Here is a 19,174-nt window from a genome sequence, read left to right as displayed (position 1 = left end):
TTTTCTTTTGGCCCCAGTTTAGATGCATTTTAAGCTCACTGTGCGGGGTGGGGGTCGGGGTGAAGTGTAGAAGGGTTTTCAACTTACGCTTAGGGGCTCACTTCAGTTGCCGGTCCGTTTGGAGCTCAGAACACAGTTGCACCGAGAGTAGAGCAGAGGCAAATGGTCAGGCTCCCAGGTGTGCCCCGAACCTCTGAACCTGTGAGACGTGAAACCCTGCTCTAGTAGCTTTTGGTGAGAAGGCGCAGGAGCCCCAGCCTTGATCTTTCCTGAGGTAGCTGGAGCCAGGTGGGGGGCCTGGCTAGGTGGGCATTGTCCTAGCCAGGCTGTGGGGGTGGGTGCTGGGGGCACTGTGATGGGGTGTGTTTAGAATCACAGGGGTGGGCCATTGGGCTGCAGGTCACAGCAAGCTGCCTTTTCCCTGGACACCTGGTGGTTTAGGGGCCTGGCCTGGGCTCAGCTTGCCTGGCCTCTGGTTAGGATGAGCACTTGCTCAGGGCTTCTCCATGGAGAATTCACCTGGTGGCCAAAGGTGGGGTTGCCGACCCCTTAGCAGGCCCTGTGCTTCTTTCTCTCGGCCTTGCCCACCACCCCCATTGTGTGAGCAGATTGGAGGCCGGGCCTGGGCTCGCTGTGAGCAGGGAGCCAGGCCCTGGAATTCCCGTGGTGCAGAAGCCTCATCAGGTTCCAGGCCTGAAAACCACCGCTCCCCCCCCCACTCAAGGAGGGAGAAGCGGGCAGTGGGAAACTGCACACATCTCCTGCATTTCCCACTGCAGTCTGTTTACCTGTCCTCTCCCCCTCCACACACACACACACACACACACACACACACACACACACACACACTCCACCTCGGTGCGGGAAAGTCCATTCCCTTCCTCCTGGAGGGATGAGCCAGCCGGGGTGAGATTACCCCCACCTCTCTCTGCGGTCAGCCTGGCCCAGACCACCACACCCCTCCCTCCTGGGGGCCACGGCCTCCCCAGCCCACAGTGTATTTGCATTTCAAAGCCACACAATGCGGGCGGTCGGGGCGAGGCTGGGGGAGGCTGGGGGAGGCGGCGTGAGTGCCGGGGGAGGGTCTTCCCCCTCCCTCCCCCGGCCCCGTTTCCGGAGCCTGCGACGGAGCTTTGTGAAGATGCAGGCATCAGGGCTGCTCGGCGGTGATGACATCACCGTGTCACACACAGAAGCCGGGCTGCCGGGGGGTTTAGGAGCTGCTCCGCTAGGACCACACCGGCGCTCACGCTCACACTCGCGCGCCCCGGGCAGAGCCGCGCGCGCCGGCCACACTCGCGCACACTCTTAGGCGCGCGCCGGCCACACTCGCGCGCACACTTCCGCGGCGCTCGCTCCCCGGGCTCCGGCTCGGGTCCTCCGCTGCAGCTCCCCGCCGCCACCGCCACGGATGCCAGCAGCTGCTCCCATCTGCAGTGCAGCAGCCCCGGCCACCGGCCGGTCCGCCCCGGCTCCTGGCTGGAGGAATCGCGCCAGGACGCTGGCCCCGCTCGCGGCTAGTCTGCTCGCCAGGGCGCAGCGAGGATGGGAGGGTCGCAGTCCCTGCAGCCAGTCCCAGCCAGCGACCCGAACCTGGAGGCTTCCGAGGCAATGTAAGTGCTCTGCGGGGCCAGCCCGGAACCCTCTTCCCCCTCCTCCCCGGGAGGAGGAGAGGCTGCCTGGGCTTTGTTAGTGTCGCCTCTCCTGACGCCGGTGCAGCCTGGAGCCGCGGCCGGCCCAGGGTTCTCGGCAGCCTTGCGCAGCTTTGCCTGGTGGCTGCTCCTTCTAGCATTTGGTGCTCCCTCTGGAATGAGCATCTGGCAGCCCTAGGATACTGCCCCCCCTTCGGGGGGGGTGCAGAAATGACCCTCTGGCATTCGATTTCAGTTGTTCATCAGCCCAGTGCAGGTTCCGGGGCTCCTGCCATGAGCATCTTAACTCTGCACCCCCAGCACAGTGGTATTTCCTGCAACGGAACAGCCGGGCATCAACAAGGGCCTCTTGGGAAGAACCCTTGAGTGTGGCAGCTTGGAGCCCATGGAGACAGCTCAGTTTAAGGGCAGCTAGTTGCCTGGCCGGGCAGATGGTGTGGATCATGTCTGGTAGACATTCAGTCCTCTTAGCCTAAGCATCCATACTCATCCCGTGGACGCTGTCGAGGACAAGGCCGCTTGCTATTATTAGTGAAGCCAGCCGAAGTCTTGTCATTGGTCCACTGGTCAAAGCAGGGTTTGACTGTGCATTGATTCAGAAATCCGATCTTTTCTCTAAACCACAGACCTGATGTGCCCAGAAGTGGCCTTTATCCTGGATGAGTGTTAGTTAGAATTGCCATTTCTGTATGGTTTTCTCCGTTTCCTTCCCAGGCATGTCTGGAGGATGGGGCTTACTGAGCAGATCTGGCTACTGGGGGCGCCTTTCAGCAGCTCAGGCTCGTGTCCAGAGTGGGCCCCCCCATCCCAGCCTTACCTACTCTGCTTTCCCAAAGAGAAGAGCATGTTTCAGCAAAGAGTATTTTGGGGGGATTTGGGAGTGGGGCAGTAGGTAAAGTCGGTTTGTGAGAGCCATTGATGTGTAGATTAAAAGATGAGCAGGTTTGGTCTGTGTGTTGTAGTAGGGACCGGGTGCCATGTGGGGCTTCCTTACTGGTGCCTACGCCTGGGCTTCCATGAGGAGCTGTCTCGGTGCGGTGATGTAATGCTAGGCTGAGCCTCATGGTTTTCTCTTTAGCAGCGAACCGTAGTTAGGAGCAGGTGTGCACCGATCATTTGTCTTCATCCTTGTAGCTTGGGAAAGCGTCGTCTTACCACGGGAGGCACATCAAGCTGGAGACTTTTTTTTTTTTTTAATGCCCTGAGCCTTGGACAACGCCTACCCTCTTTTTCGTCCATGTGTAGTATTGTTAGACGCGTGGAAATCCGTACCACCATGAAAGGCTCCCGCCTGGGCAGAAGAAAACCATCTAAACCTATTTTTTAAAAGTCTCTAAGCTGGAAATCAGTGGCTCAGTGGTGGTCCCCAGCTAGCTGGTATCAGGATTCAGGCCTGTCAAAGAGCGAACAGGACTTGGGAGAGACAATGTGACCACATGTTTGGGAAGATATGCTCCTCAGCCATTGGAAATTCAGCTCACCAGCCCCCAACGTCCCCGCCTTCTTTCCTTTCCAGTTAACAAATGACCAGTATTCTGTTGGCTGAGGGCTGAGTTTGGGGGAGATTCAGATTCTGTTTTAGGCAGAAGCTGCCTTTTGGATAAGGCCCCTAAGGTTCTGCCCTGAGGGGAGAGTGGTGTTGCAATGAAACGCCAGGCTGATTGGCCACTTTGTGCTGGAAGCAGCTTATCAATATTGCATGGTTGAGTGTGTCCCTGTGCTCCAGCCTGGGGCGTCTCTCCCTGGAACTGCTACTTGGGCAACGTCTCTAAATAGCCGTCTTTGAGAGAGTCCATTTACTCATTCACCGATCCCACTCTCCATCCCCCTAGCCTTTTTGGTTTTGGAAATGGAGTGAGAGGGTATGTTTAGGGCTAGTGCCCTTCCTAACAACTATTCTTCTCTAAAATCCCATCTCTGCCATCTCGATAACAAGGGCTTGTTTTTCTAGTACAGAGTTGCTCATTTCCAGTCCGGAGGTTTTACAAATGTGTTAAGAGAGCACCCCTTTTCTGTACAGGCACAAGCCTTTCATGATAGGATGTATATATCACGCACCTAAAGACGCATGCGTGAGAGTAATACGCAAGACAGGGCAGCACATGGTCCGTGGAGGAAAGAGAAGCTTCTGCTGTGATCAGGGTTGCGGGGATGCAGATGAACTTGGGGTGCACGCCTGCTGATACACCACCCATGATACCTGGAATCTGGGGTGACCATTTCTCCTTTTTCTCTGCTGAAATGTGGGCCTGAGTTGGGCCCATGCAGAAGAGTGAAACCCAAAGACGGGGAGGCGAGACGATTTGGAAATGCCCGCAGGAAATTTTTTCAGTTCCAGGATTTCTTTCCTTCTGATTTCAGGGTTGGGTGGCTTTGGGCAGCTTTTGTAGCCCTGGGTAGTAGCTTCACTCTGTCTAGAGTGCAGTCGGGTAAGTGGGTGGGGGTGGGGTAGGTGAGACCTAGAGCCCTGGGTCTCCTGCTCCCCGGTAGAAGCTTGGAGGAGCAGGAAGGCCTGTGGTGCTGGGAGGTGGGGCAGGGGGATGGAGGCTCAAGCGTTGACCCTCCCCTTGCTCCTCCCAGGGTGATCCCCAAATTGTCACATCAGCATCAGCTTCAGCTTCCCCTCGGGGCTTGTTACAAATGCTCAACCTCAGACTCCCGCCCCACAGAGACTGGCTGCATCCGAATCTCCATTTTAACCAGAGATTTGTAAAGATGCCAATGAGCTGTAGAGAAGAAAAATTGAGAAGTCTGAGCTAGCTAAGTCTCTCCGTCCTGGTCCCTGAGGAACTCTGGCCACTTCTCGGGCTGCCTCTTTCCTGTCTGGGAAAGAAGTTCTGGTAGCAACAGTGGCCCCTGTTTCCAAACAGAATAGGGGTAGCTGGGAGAGCAGGAACCCTCTGCAGAAAACACTCCGTCCCCGGCGTGGACGGCTGGGAAGTGCAGGGAAAGGACAGGAAGTGCTCAAGTGAGCGTGGTCTCCGCTATTGATCAGACCTGCTGTTCCTGCCTGTGCTTCCCTTCCGTGGCAGCCCCCTGTGGCCCGGCTTCTGCTAAGTGGAGCAGCAGGAAGTACTTTACCCTTTGTTTAGTTGGACACCCCCCCTTTTCCCAGGCTTCTGATCAGCCAAGGGAAACCATGACCCCCCCTCCTCCCATAGATCAGAGTGGAAGGGCCAGGCTGGGTGGAGAAATGTGAGGAAGCCGGGAGCAGCTGGCCTTTAAGGGGGGAGGGGTGGGGGTTAAACACGGTGGCAGGTACGAAGTGAAGGTTCTGTGTTCCGACTAAGAGAAGGATGTGGCCTTTGCCAGGACGGGAGAACTGGATTGGGAGCACTCTGGGGGAAAGTTGATGAGTTTGGGCTGGGGTTTGACAAGCAAGTGGGATGAGAACAGTCGTTGAGAGAGTGGCCAAGGCCAGAGAGCTCGTGGGCACCCCCTCACCAGGGGGGCAGACCCCTGCACCCATCTGGGTCACAGATGAGAGAGCAGAGCCTTGGTCCCTTCCTTTTCCTGTGGCTCCCCATCCTCTCTTTCCGTGTGGGAGGCTGTTGAGAGGGCCCGGTGACCCTGGTTCAGCCCCACCTGCCTCAGGGTTTCTCAGAGGTGAAGGGCCTCGTCTGTGAAGACTCAGAAGACAGGACCACCGGACTGTGACAAGAGTGGGGACACTGTGTGCCTGGAAATTGCTGGTATTTCAGTAGCTCAGAAGAGGCCAGAGAGGGCTGCTGGAGCTCCTGATAAGATCTCTCTTTAGGCCTCACTGGGTCTCTTTCAAAGCCTTGTTTCTTGAGGTGACCCTTGGCTGAGTCACTTCGCTTGAACGACGGCATCCCTAATGTGGGCCGCAGACAGCGGTTCAGCTCCAGGAAGCACATTTTACTTTGGATATTAGCGCTGGACAAAATTAGTCGAGTTTTGTTCCCCTGACAGTGAATAAGCTGCAGAGTTATCCGTACCATGGGAGTCGCCTGAGTCCTGAAGGACCCTGCTGGGTGCTTAGTTCAGGTTGCTGTGACAAAAATACCACAGATGGGGGTGCTTCAGCAGCGAACTCTGATTTCTCAGGGTTCAGGAGGCTGCAAGTCAGAGGTCAGGGTGCTGAGGGATTTGGTGTCTGGTGAGGACCCTCTTCCGGGTTTACAGATGGTTAAGCTCTCCGTGCCTCCCTGGCCACAGAAAAGGAAGCAGAGATTGGGTCCTTCTGTGGTGGGGAGGGGAGAGAGAGGGAGATGGAGCGGGAGGGAGAGGGAGTGCAGGGGGGCGGCGGGGGGGAGAGAGGATCTGTGCCATCTTTTAAGGGTGCTGATACCATTCACGAGGACTCCACCCTCGCGACCTAATTACTTCCCACAGGCCCCATGTCCAGGTACCATCACATTGGGGAATAGAGTTTCAATATATGGATTATTTGGGGGGGGGGCACAAACATGGAGTCCATAGCAGGTGCTTTTCCTCGGCTGTCATTCCTAGATCTCTCCAGCATGGACCCTGTGGCCCTTTACTACTTTCTCTGTGGGGCTTACCTGTAGGCTTTCTCTAAGGTGAGCTGAAGGCCAAGAACATTCCAAGGCCCTCCAAGTAGCTGCCAGTTGTCCGGGGGGTCATGCCGCCCTTTTCTGCTGGGGCACTGGGATGGGGTGCCCGCAGATGGTAGGGCGAGCAGCCAGGACGGGTGAGCGTTACCTCTGGGTTGGTGGAGTCTGGGCCACTCTCCCCCTCCATTGACCCTCAGCCCCCATCCCTGTGTTTCTTTCTACTCTCTATGGCCTCTTTCTGTGGCTATATCTTTGGTTGCCTAGGAACCACGTTAGTCTGAAATATGATTGGCTGTTCTTGCCAGATGGATTGCCTGAGCTGGGGCCGAGTTCCTGGGTAAGCAAAGGATGTTGAATAATTCCATCCTTTCCCCTTAAGATTAATGATGAGGACTTAGGCATTGTAAACAGTGGCTCCGTGAAAACCGATTGTTCATGGACTAGTGCTTGTGTTTCAGATTGGACAGAAGTCTTGCTGGGGGTGGCCACTTGGCCACAAAGAGCCGACTTAGAATCGCTCACACACACCCACCCAGCGCTGGAAGCAGTCGCTCAGATGACACCGGTTCTGTTTATATTTACAGATTCACTTTAGCAGTTGTTTCTGGAGAGCAGGTGTGTGCTGATTGCATCGCCAAACACGGAAACAGAGCTGGATGCTGCAGTGTTAAAGCCAAGAGCGAGAAGTTCTGCAGCCCTCTGCTGAGCAGACCAGGTTGAGCAGAAACTTGCGTGCACTGGGTCTTTCCCATTATAGAAATATTATATCCATTAACCCTATGAGACGGGTGCTTCCACCCCCATTTTATAGGTGAGGAAGCCGAGGCCTCTGCATAGCTAAATCAGGGGCTCAGCAAACATTCTGTATAAAGAGCTGAAGAGTAAGTATTTTAGACTTTGCAGGCCATATGGTCTTTGTTGCAAGAACTCAGCTCTGCTGTTCAAGTGTGAAAGCAAGTCATAGACAATTAGTAAACCAGTGTTCTAGTCAACCTTTGTTTACAGAAACAGGTGTGGGTTGTAGTTCGCTGACCCCCTCCTCCCAGGTCACACAGCTGGTTAGTGTAGTGCTGGGATCCGTGTCCCCTACCCTCACGACCGTTTATAAGCACAGGGGTCCTCAGGTCTTGGCCTGGGCCACCCTTCTTTGTCTCTCTGCTCTCCCCACGATGTCTCATGGACTTAAGTACCATCATGTGCCAAGAAAACCCTGGTTGATACCCTTCCCTCTCCTCTGAGCACCACACTTACCCAGCTGCTCACTTTGTATCTCCTCTCAGGTTTCTGACGGAGAGCTCAGGCTCTGTGTGTCCAAAACTGAACTGATGACCTTCCTTCTCTCCAACACGAATAACCTATATACACACCAACCGAGTCCCAGCCCACCTCCCCGTCTCAGTGCGTGGCACCCTAGCCAGCCAGCTGCTCCACCCAGTAACCTGGTAGTGAAGTCTGGTCTTCTCTTTCCTCTTCTTCCTTCTTCCTTAAACAGACTGGATCATGGCCCTTCCCTGTGTCTGGTTCCCATTGCTTTCCATCTGAAGTCCCAGTTTCCCTGTGGGGGGGCCTGCAGGGCTGGCCTGCCACCTTCCCTTGCCAGCCGTTCTCTGCCCACACTGATCACCTGTCAGCTCTTTGAACGTGCAACGCTCAACTACCTCAGGGCCTTTGCACACACTATAGGTTGTCCAGAAAACATTCTGCGCCACGTTGGCCGGGCTGGCTCTTTCTCCAGCTTCAATTCTTGATAGCTTTTCCTGCCGTTACTCTCCAGTGCTGTCCAATAGAACCTTCTGGGATGATGGAAAAGTTCTACAATCTGCACTGCCCAATGTGCTAGCCACCTAGCCACACGTGGCTGTTGAGCCCTCGCAATTGGCAAGAGGCAGTTGTGTTGGACGCCACTGCTCTGTAGCCTTCTCTAGTGTGAGTTCTTCGTAATGCTCTGCACGTTGGTAGTTACTTGCTTTGTCCCTTTTCACGGTCCTGAGAGCATTCTGTTCGTTACACTTGTCCCCCGTATCTCGCACAGCGCTGAGCACATAGCACTTACTCAGTAAGTGTCGTGTTGAGCGGATACCTGCACGAAGAGACGAATGAGTCTTACCGACACCAACAATCCCAGGCACATCTGCTCCGCGCTGAGCTGTGCGGAGGGGCCCCGCAGCCGGGGACTGGGAGGGGCAGCGAGAGGCTTGGCTGGACCTGGGGAGTTAAGGTTCTGCAGGCCCCATGTGAGGACTGGACCCACTGCGGCCACAGGGATAGCGAGTTGAGTGCTCTGCCTGCCCGTCGCCACCATGTGGTGTCACAAGGGCCTGCCGGTGCCACTGGTTGAAGGAAGTGTGACCCTGACTAAATGCTCTTGCCCCGAGCATCCCAAGAAAGTGCATTGCAGGCTACAGCTGCTGACAGGTCAGCTGGAGCCTCTCTCCGTCCCACATACCACTGCCCTACTGTGTCCCCTTCACCCCTCCTTCCTCTCCCCTCCTGCGTGGTTTGCTTTTCTTAGAGGACTGTGCGCTCAGCTCTCCTCCGCTCTGCTCCGCGCTCTCTCTGGCCATCTCTCGGCTGGTGTCTCTCGCCTGCCTTCATCTCCTTCCACCCGAGAAAGCTGTTCCTCTTAAGTGTGGACGGAAAGGCTGCAGCCTGAGCTCCAGAGGCTTATGAGGAGGCTGGGGTGGGGTGGGGGGAGGGGAAGAGCAGTGGATTACTTTTATTTCTGTGTTCTTAGCCCTTGCAAAGGAGAGCAGCTCCGGGGGGCCAGGAAGGTGGGTCTTTTGCATGGGGCCTCCCGCAGCTGTGCAGGAAAGTACCTGCTGGGCTGGGGGGTTCCCAGAGCACGTTTTTGCACCTGCCAGCCCTCCTGATGGCGAAGGGTTGTTTCTGGGTTGGCTCCTTCCATGGTTTCCTCTGCTTTGTCCTTAAATGGAGGCAGCAGCAGCCTGTGGCTCTGGGCAGGGGTGGGGGGAGTGGAGGCAGGGGTGGCAGCGCCCCCCACCCTCAGTTTACTCTGTGTCCTTGTGTGGCTGACAACTCAGGCCAACTGCTGGGCCCAGTTTGTGTCAGCATCCCGGCTTCACTTGCTCCATGCTGTTTGTGGAGACCCAGAGTCAGAGAATTTTAGAGCTGAAACATCAGGATCTTAGAAGTCACGGGGAGCCTTATTTCACATCCTACAAGCACATCATTTGCGAAACACCACTCAGGCCTTTTCTGCGGGTCTTCATTCGGAGAGAGTCCAGTAGTCATTTTAGGCTCTTCCCATTAACTTTAGATTTGCCAAAAAATATATTTTTAGATGGACTGTTTCATTTGGTAAGCACGGATTGGGACATCCTCCCAGGGCAGCGAACTGGCTTAGATGGCATATTCTCTCTCCCCAGAGGAAGGCAGTGGATAGTTTATTCGGGGATAAAAATGATGGACCGTGGGCCTGTGACCATGGCCTGCCCTTGAGTCTTCGCTTGTGTCTTTGCTCTAAAGTGTCATTTTTTTTTTCTGATTCCTTCCATCTCCTCAGGGATGTTTGAACGATCCGTTTCCAAAGAAGGTGGCTGTTGACCGTGTTCATCCTTAGTGGGAATTGGTTAAAGACACGCCATTTGTCGAGCTTGAAGCTTGGCCTCTGTTAAAGCTCGGGCTGCTCTTTGTCTGGGCTGGGGGAGAAAGCCCGGGGGGGCAGAATGTCACAGTGAGAGTTGCCAGCCCATGAGTGGCTGACTCCCTGCGGGAGGAGCCGTGTTTCCTGTGGCTCTCCCCAGTAAGCACCATCTCTAATGGGGATCAGATCTGGGTCTCTGGAACTTTCTGGAACAGTCTGGATCAAAGGGGCTCCAGCCTCTGAGAGTTGTTCCTCATTACCATGCATAAGGGCCCTGGTGGAAGTTGCTGATTGCTAATTGTTCTACTTAGTGGGGCGTGCGGAGAGGGGTCTGGGGGTGTTTTCCCAGAAGGCTGGAGAGGCTGGCTTTACTTTAGGGAAAACATCTGTACACATGTAGGTCATGCGTGGAATTTCCTGGCCCAGCCTCGGAAGAGGATCCTGTGACTCGGGGAGAGAGAATGGCCCAGAGGCGCACTCTGGAGGGCAGGGCTGCTGGGAAGAGAAGGTCCTCACAGCATCAGTCTCCAGGGGACTCTGCTCTTGGGGAAGAAGGTAGAGGGGCTGGAGCTTAGAGTGTATGTGAGGCAGCGGGGCGGGAGTGCAAGGCCAGCCCAACCCCCGTGGCAGGATAGCCCAAGTTTAGTGGGCATCGAGTTTTGACTCCTCCTAAACCAGTGACTGGCAAAGTTTGTTAAGTGCTGAACGGGAAGTTTTGTGACCGGGAGCCTAGGGTCTGACAGGTGTCCCTGGGCAGAAGTGCACCTAGAATGTTCCTTCCTCAGAAGGGCTTTGCCTATGGACTTAGCCAGGCACCTTTGGTCGAAGGTGCAGAAACAAATCATTCAGAGTAACTTAAAGACAAGAGGGTATGTGTCTCCTGTGACTAATAGGTAGGATTCTTCCAGGGATAATTACCAGGACAGCTTTGGAAAAAAGGACCCTGTTCCCCAAAAAACCTGGAAAAAACCTCAGAACCACCTAAAGTGATAGAGTTGGTGGCCTTTAGAATCATTCTCTGATGTACAACAGGGGACCTACCCCTGGGGCTGCCTGGGGGGACCCCTCTGACCTGCCGGCTCGGCTGCAGGGGGAGCTGGGTGCTGCAGCTTCTGGCCCTGCCTACACAGACCTGGAGCCACAGTGGGGTGGTGGGGAAGCTGGGGAGCACTGGAGTTCGTGCTGGTCTGCGACCGGATCTTGAGCAGCTCAGCTTACGTCTCCTGCCCTAACTGGGATGTCGCGTGAGGCAAGCCTGTTCCGGGGACAGCTCTCAGGTGTTTTGACACTTGTAGTGAATATCTTCACTTACAGAGCAAGGCTTGAGAGAAGTGACCTGAAGCCCAGGGAAGAGGAAGGGGCAAGAGGAGGAGGCAGGTATGTGTGGCTGGAAGCTTCCAGCAGTGTTTTCCTGGGACTTTTGCTGCTGTTGGTGTCTGTTGCTAGATAGAGGTGGGGTCAGTGGGAAAGGACTCCAGGTAAGAAAGGACAAGGTGCGCTGTGGTGGAAGGTGGTGCCTGGAGGTGCTGTCTCTGTGGAGGAGGGAGAGCGGGACTTCAGAAATGGAGAGGTGTTTGTGCCCTGACATCTGTCACGTCCGATTGGTCTAGTAACAGATGGGCAAGAGCATGTTGGAGCCAGCCCCTCCCTGAGAGGTAGTTCTTAGCACCCAGCCTGACTCTACGGTCCTGAGGCTGCCTCCAGACTCCGAGCCACCTCGAGGTTTAGCTAGGGCCCTGTGGCCACCAGCCGCCTGCTCCCATACACAGGGCAGTGGGCAGGGGGCTGAGTGGAGGCTGTAGCCAGCAGAGCTCTTTTGGCCTCTCTCTGCCTCATGGAGGCCCTGAGCCCTGTCTCTTCACGGGGCCTCGGTGGACTAGAGCAGGGTTCTGTCTCCTTACTGGATGACCGTGTGACTATGGGTCCATGTCTGTGACCAGTGTATTTATTTTAGGTGGACCAGAGAGCCGGGCAGCATTGGGATTGAGGGGTGCCTGCTGAACTAACTGACCCACTCCTCCCAAGAATAAGTGGGAGGAGCGCGCTCAGGTCACCACTAAGCAGCCCAACTCCACCGTTAGGAACAGCACAGAGTTCGACAGACACCACCTTGAAAAGCTAGTGGACTGTGGTGCTGGCTCAGTGCGAAGCTGTCCTAGGTTCCTGGGCATGCGGCATTGCCAGCTTAACTCTGTGCCTCAGTCATGACATCCGAGCAGTGGGGTTACCCGCCCCCCCTCCCCGTGGCTGAGAGATTCTGCAGAGAGGAAAGGGCTACATACTCAAGTTGGGGACGCTGGAGAAGAAGACACGATAAATGTTTGTGAAGTAGTCTGCTCGTGGGTTTGTTGTTTTAATGTAGCAGGATTCCTAGTGAAGGCTGGCGAAGAAAACCCGGAAGTACTGACACAGGGTGCCGAAGGATGCATTCGTGTCACTCCCTGAGAAAACCCCTCGGTGCCTGTGAAGCGGAAAAGAAGGTGCTAAACGTTAGAAACCAGCCTGCTTAGATGGGCTTTCTCCAATAATGCACTTCCGTCCCTTGTGTTTGCTTTCCTGGCTTTTCACGGTGCGTTTCCCAATTTTGCTCAAAGTATATTATATATTATATTATATTGTATTAATTGTATTAATTATATTATGTTATACTACACTACAGTATAATATGTTGTGTTATGTTTGTAATTTCCTGAATACTGTTTGTCTCCCACCTCCAAATGTGACCACCTGTTCTAAAACTCAGGGCTTACATTCCTGGCATGGTGTGTGGAAGGGAACCAGACATATGGGGGTGATGGGTACAGGCTTTCCTGGAGGCAGTATAAATTGCCCAAGTCTCAGGGGCCCTGGGAAGTATTGCCCTCATACCCAGATGTAATATTTTATTGGTAAAAAAAATATTAAATGGAATCGGACCAGTCAGGTTGTAGGATAGAAGAGGCTGAAGAGGCAGAACGATGTCTGGGCCCTTTGTACCTCGGAGGCCACTGTGAGGCACTGACACAGGGACCTGGCCTACAGGGAGCTCACGGTCTACTGGGAGAGGACCATGTTTACACCCCAAACATGCACATGGGTGTGGTAGGCACTGGGACGGACACTTTAGCGTTCAGTGGAGATGAAGTAATGGAGGGCTGCATGGAGGAGGGGACATCTCTGCTGAACCTTTCTGAGCAGGTATCTGCTGGGCAGGAGGGCAGCCAGGTGGAAGGAACAGCAAGAGCCAGTGCAGAGGGGCTGGAAGGGGCCTGGCGGGCCGGTGGAGGGCAGGGTGTGGGGTTTGGCTTGAGTATGTGGTGTGAGAGCAGGGACCAGGGTGGGACCAGAGGGAAATTGCAGAGGCCAAATCTTGGAAGGCCTCATGAGTCTCGCTAAGGAGTTTGGGCAGCAGTGGGCAGCCTTTGATCTAGTTAAGAGAGGAGTCATGTGACCAGATTTGGGTTTGTGTTCAAGGGACCAGGGAGAAAACAGCCCACCTTTTTTATGTTACTCTGTGTCGCACAAGCTGACTGTAATTCTGAGTTTCCAGATTTGCCACTTACGATGGGGGCAGCCTCTCTTGTTTAATGCAGGGGTCCGTATTCATAGAATTAAGAGCCTACCTTCCTCTTCAGGGTTGTTTGGAAATTGGCTTTCCTGAAGTTCTCCTGAGGTCCTCCCTAGTTAATGAAGATCCTCCTAGTCTTACGCCCCCATATAGATAATGGTTTAGAGCCTTAGAGGCTGCCCACCACGGGGGCTGTTTGGAATAGGCAGGGCTGTTCTTCAGGGGACAAGAGGACATCTGTCCAGTGCCCACACCTCATCCCAACTAAGTGGAATATACAGCATCATTTTACTTGCATCTCATTATATGTGTAGACAGAAATAGTTTTTGTTTGTTTGTTTGTTTGTTTGTGGTTTTTTTTGGCTTTTTCCTAAAAAAACGTAGGGCCTCTTAGCTAGCTTTGCAGATTAGAGCTGTTGAAAGGGCTGGTCTGACCCTAGGAAACCAGAATATACGTGCAGTCGGTATACGTGCAGTCGGCTGGGGCAGGTCAGCAAACAAGGGAGGCAGTTGAAACTTGAGGATTTTGGACGGAGCGGTAGCCGCTGGAGGCTGGAAGGGAGAGAAAGGCAGCTGCAGGGGGGAGAAGCTGCTCTAGCAGGGATGAGGGGCCTGTGCACGAGGCCTTTTGGAAGCAAAAAGGGAGGGGAGGCTCCCAGGTGAGGCTTTTGAAGCAGGGAGGACAATGAAAGGGGGAGGGGATGAGGCTCAGGCCTGGAGGGCAGTGAGGGAGCCAACAGCATTATTCTGTAGCAGGAAGGGATTTGGGGGACATAGTGGAGGTGGGGCTGTGCAGGCACCAGGTTCCTGCTGGAGCTCCAGACCCTGGCTGGGCACTTGGAATTCTCCGAGGAAACGAAGGAACAGCATCTCAGTCTTTGAGAGGCGCCCAAACCTTAGTTCACCTGGGCGCATGAGTCCGTGAGCAGTGTGCGGTTTTCTCTTGTCTGGGACCTGGAAAGAGCTAAGCTGGAAAGCATTTGATGCATGGGGATGGGAGGGGCTGGCCCACCTCTGGATGCCCTGCAGACCACCCCCCCCATAACCTGCTCCTCAAGTGTGCCCATCGAGGCCCTTGCTCTGAGTGATGCTGGCTCTCTCCTCCTCTTTCTCCTTCCCTCTCTTTCTGAGGCATTGCTTCCACATGCTGGGGTGAAAATGGTGTCTAAGGGGGGAATTGAGGATTTGTGGGGCCTCCGTCTTGAAATAGCACCTAGGGGAGTGTCTGGTTATTTTTCTGTATCCGAGTATTCCTGCATATTCTTTGGTGGAAATGCTCGTTTTCATTTCAACAAATGTCTTTGTTGTAGGATTTCTATTTACTTGTTTAGCGGCTATGGAATGAATTTATTTTTTAAGATTTTATTTATTTATTTGACAGAGAAAGAGAGAGAGACAGCCAGCAAGAGAGGGAACACAAGCAGGGGGAGTGGGAGAGGAAGAAGCAGGCTCCCAGTGGAGCAGGGAGCCCGATGCGGCACTCGATCCTAGGACCCTGGGATCATGCCCTGAGCCGAAGGCAGATGCTTAACGACTTAGCCACCCAGGTGCCCCTGGAATGATTTTTTTAAAAGATTTTTTTTTTAATTTGAGAGAGAGAGAGTGAACGCACAAACAGGGGGATGGGCAGAGGGAGAAACAGACTCCCCCCTGAACAGGGAGCCCGATGCCAGGCTTGATCCAAGACCCTGAGACCGTGATCTGAGCTGAAGGCAGATGCTTAACCGACTGAGCCACCCAGGCGCCCCTGGAATGATGATTTGGTTGATGGATTGCCATCACCAAGTCTGATCTTGAGCGGGGCCAATCTGTTCAGTCCTTTGTTCATCTTGACCACCTGGGCCAAGCAAGCGAACCCCCTCTGGTGTTGGCTTTTGAAGGAAGTGCGATATGGAAATGTCAAGAGTCAGAGCTTTTCCATCTTAATTTTGGGCAAAATTTGTCAGATTCTCCATTCATACCAGAGCACGTGTGCTCCCCCAGTATCACCTCCTTCCAGTTGTGGGAGCCGAAATCCTTGATTCTTTCCTTTTCTTACTTCTAATGCTTGATCTGTCAGCATGTCCTGTGACAAATAGAGAAGAAATAAGCCCCTAATTATTTGATTCAACTTTCATTAAGATTCCAGCTGAAACCAGAAGCATGACTTTTAAAATAGGAGGAACCTCGAGATAATGGAAAACTTTGAGCCTTTGATGCAAGAGATTTGAGAAGACAAAGCACAAAGCTGCCCTTGTCTTAAAAATAAGAGAGAAGGCCGAAGCTTGTTTATAAGTCTGAGGGCTTGCAGGCACGAGGACTGGAAATAGTCAGGTGGCCATTGTCAGATTTATACCTTACTCTGTTCCTTTTATCATCCAATTGAGTAGTATAGTGGCAGGAAGGTCAGCTCTGAGAGTCTATTTTAACTCAATTGGGTTATTGTCACAAAACCCTTAACCTTGAGACAGTTTGCCCGTTTGCTGTGGGAAATTGTATCGTTCACTGGAGCTTTGTTATATGTAATTGACATCTGAGGTTACTTACCAGCCTTGTATTCAAACCGCTGATTATGGCTTTGATACTTTTGTTATTAAATTGACCGGTGTAAGAGATGAACTATCTTCTTTCTTTTTTTTTTTTTTTAAGATTTTATTTATTTATTTGAGACAGAGAGAGAGAGTGTGTGAGCGCTTGAGTGAGAGCACAAGCAGGGGAAGCAGCAGGCAGGGGGAGAAGCAGGCTCCCCCCTGAGCAGGGAGCCCAATGCAGGGTTGGATCCCAGGACCCTGAGATCATGACCTCAGCCAAAGGCAGACACTTAACCAATGGAGCCACCCAGGCGCCCCGAGAAAAACTATCCTCTTTCTTGTATCAGTTATGGTGACAGTAAAAGTAAATGCTTATTTTAGCCGAAACTTTTTGAAAGCACACTTGGGATCTCAGCTTTTTCCTTAACCTTCCACGGTAGTCTGACTACTCCTCATCTTTGCAGCTGCTTCTCCCTCTGTCCCTCCCCTTGCTTGTCTAGTGCACGGCCCCACCTTCTGTCTCTGGATTCCTGTCTCCTGGCTGATGTGATGGGCTCTGCCCCACTCCCCCACTGCTGCCTTGCTGCCCTTGTCAGAGCAGTCACGGTAGCCTTGACGACCATACATCGGGGGAGTCCTTCCCCATGTGAAGCCCTCCCCAGGCTTTCCAGCTCCTCACGGCAGACTTTCTCCTCCTGGCCCTAATCTCTCTCCAGGGGACCATAGCTCAGCCTGCCCTTTGCACCTGGCAAGCGCCTTCCGACCTCAGGGCTCTTCATCTTGTGGTTCTCTCTGCCTGGAATCTTCTTTCCCCTGCTCTGTGATGACTGGCTCCTCCTTCCTTCTTCATGTCTGTCTTCATGTCTGTCTTCCTTTTAGGGAACGCAAGAGAGAGAAAAACTCCCAAGCGCACCCCAGAGCCCAAAACAGAGTCAGCACTCCTTCTACTTTGCTGATTACAGTTTCTGTCAGTGGCTGTGAATTAATTCAGTAAATATTCGAGTGAAATTTATTGCTTGATTTTGCAATTCCTCGCCCACAGCCATTTTAGCAGCGTGTGTGTGTGTGTGTGTGTGTGTGTGTGTGTGAGAGAGAGAGAGAGAGAGAGAGAGAGAGCGCGCGCGCGAGCACGAGAGCTGGGGAGGGGAAGGGGGAGGGTGTGTGGGAAGAGCAAGAAAATCCCATTCTTTTCTCTTTGCTCTGTAAACTCACGAATCATGGATATAGCTGCCCCCGGACTACAGGGGCTTTAGGACTATGCTTTATGTTTCTCTGATGGTGTTCAGGTGAAGGATACTGTATTCTTGGTTGTAGAATTTTAACATGTTAAGGACTGAAGAGAGTAAACTCCTTGTAAATGGAGTACAGACTCACTTCTCACGGCAACCGCACGCTGTCGTCGGTGGTCCCTACCACCGCACAGACGGGGAGGCGGGCCCAGATGAGGTGCGTTAAGGAACCTGTCCGAAATGGCTCCCAGTTGGAGGAGCTCCCAGTTCACCCAAGTGGAGGAGCACGAATTTTGGAGCCAGATCGGTAAAGGCTCATTTTTATATTTTATGAACGTTGCGCTGGTTTTCTTCTACAAAATTATCAGAATCAGATAATTCAGATATTATACGTGAACAACATGATTTAATTCCGACTTTATCTGTTCAGAATTTTCTTAAAAAGATTTTATTTCTTTATTTTGAGGGGGTGGGAGGGGCAGAGGGAGGAGAGAGAAAATCTCAGGCAGGCTCCATGCTGAGCACAGAGCCCCGACGTGGGACTCGATTCCACGACCCCGAGATCATGCCCTGAGCTGAAATCAAGAGGCTGACGATCAAACCCAGCTGCACCACCCAGGCGCCCCTCTGTTCAGAATTTTTTTAATAAGTGGGTCAAAGACTGAGCGATGTTGCTGCATTATGTATGAGAGAATGGTGTGAAAATATCTTGAAGCAGGCAGTGCCCTAAGGAAATGCGCATTTTTCAAGGCGTTGAACAATACTTATTCTCTGCAACTGACAGTCTGTTTACAAGCCATTCTTTTCCTTTTGGTCCTGTAAGGAGATTGGAAGGAAAGGGACAGAAGATTTAAGTGCTCCTTCTTTATCGTACAAAAGCACTGTTTGCAGACATCGGTAGAAAATGAGCTTTTAAAACTTTCTACACGTCACACTTTTCACTAAAGTACTCTAGCCATCCCATCCCAAGTCCAGGTTTTTTCCATTTTGTTTCTGGGGGCAGCGTCATGGTGGAGACACCCCGTGGACCCACCGCACATTGTCATTTACTTAGCAGAGCTGGGAAGGAATTTTTCTGAAGAGTTTGTCTTTGTGACTCGCGGAGAGCGGCTGGAGGACTGGGGGACTGGGGGACGTGTTGGCTGAGCGTCACCTCTGGGCAGTGCGGGGAAAATTACTGGTTTGCAGATAAATGAAATACGACAATAACTAAACCCACTCTGGGCTCAGTTCTCTCCGTCAGCAAAGCTTCCCAGCTCAGAAGGCTCCCTCAAGGTCAGCAGTCTCAGCAGGAGGGTGGGATGCTATGATTTGTAGTCCCAGTGCTTGGCTCTCACAGGGAGCTCACACTGCTTTCTGGGCGGCTCAGGTTTTAGCAAACTGGGTGAAATCTACCTGTAAAGTGTGTGCGGTTGGCCCTTGAACCACACGGGTTGGCGCTGTGTGGCTCCACTTTTCTATGGGTTTTTTCCAGTGCCATTCAGTACTATAAATATACCTTCTCTTCCTTATGATTTTCTTAGTATTTTCTTGTCTCTAGCTTACTTTCTTGTACAAATACGGTATGTAATACGTGTAACATACAAAATACAAGATGATCAACTCTTTATGTTACCAGTAAGGCTCCTGGTCAACAGTAGGCTCTTAGCAGTCAAGTTTTTAGAGAGTCAAAAGTTATACTTGGATTTTGACGGCTCGTGGGGGGTTGTTGCCCCAACTCCTGTGTGGTCCATGGGTCAACTGTATATGTTAAAAAGCAATGACCTCAGCATGACTCAGTAATGAATGTACACTGAAACATTAGGAAAAGACGAGTGTAGGGGGGGTTAATGTCCGATGCAGTAAAAGCCCTCAAATCCTTTCTCTGTTGCTATTATTAATAATAATTTTTTTTTAGATTTTATTTATTTATTCGACAGAGATAGAGACAGCCAGTGAGAGAGGGAACACAAGCAGGGGGAGTGGGAGAGGAAGAAGCAGGCTCATAGTGGAGGAGCGTGATGTGGGGCTCAATCCCATAACACCGGGATCACGCCCTGAGCCGAAGGCAGACGCTTAACCGCTGTGCCACCCAGGTGCCCCAATAATAATTTT

At 52.8% G+C, this 19,174-nt stretch overlaps 1 protein-coding gene across 21 annotated transcripts in view; it reads left to right on the top strand.

Annotated features, from left to right (window-relative positions):
* The window catches only part of TACC2 (transforming acidic coiled-coil containing protein 2), a 199,871-nt gene that overhangs the window by 126,075 nt on the left and 54,622 nt on the right, over positions 1-19,174 (top strand). For 2 of the 21 annotated variants that reach the window (XM_087862632.1, XM_087862631.1), the window contains exon 1: positions 1,531-1,613. The exons of 18 other annotated variants lie outside the window; for them this stretch is intronic. In XM_087862632.1, the coding sequence (XP_087718758.1) occupies positions 1,546-1,613 (68 nt within the window). In that variant the 5' untranslated portion in view covers positions 1,531-1,545. Of the gene's footprint in view, positions 1-1,530; positions 1,614-11,108; positions 11,172-19,174 lie in introns of those variants that run through there. One more of the 21 variants, XM_087862626.1, reaches the window with a different exon arrangement.

The sequence above is a fragment of the Ursus americanus genome, chromosome 6, assembly GCF_024610735.1.
Source record: "Ursus americanus isolate L20-20 chromosome 6, mUrsAme1.1.p, whole genome shotgun sequence".
Lineage (NCBI taxonomy): Eukaryota > Metazoa > Chordata > Mammalia > Carnivora > Ursidae > Ursus > Ursus americanus.
The sequence above is the reverse complement of the archived record's forward strand: the minus strand, read 5'-3'. Positions and strand labels throughout refer to the sequence as shown.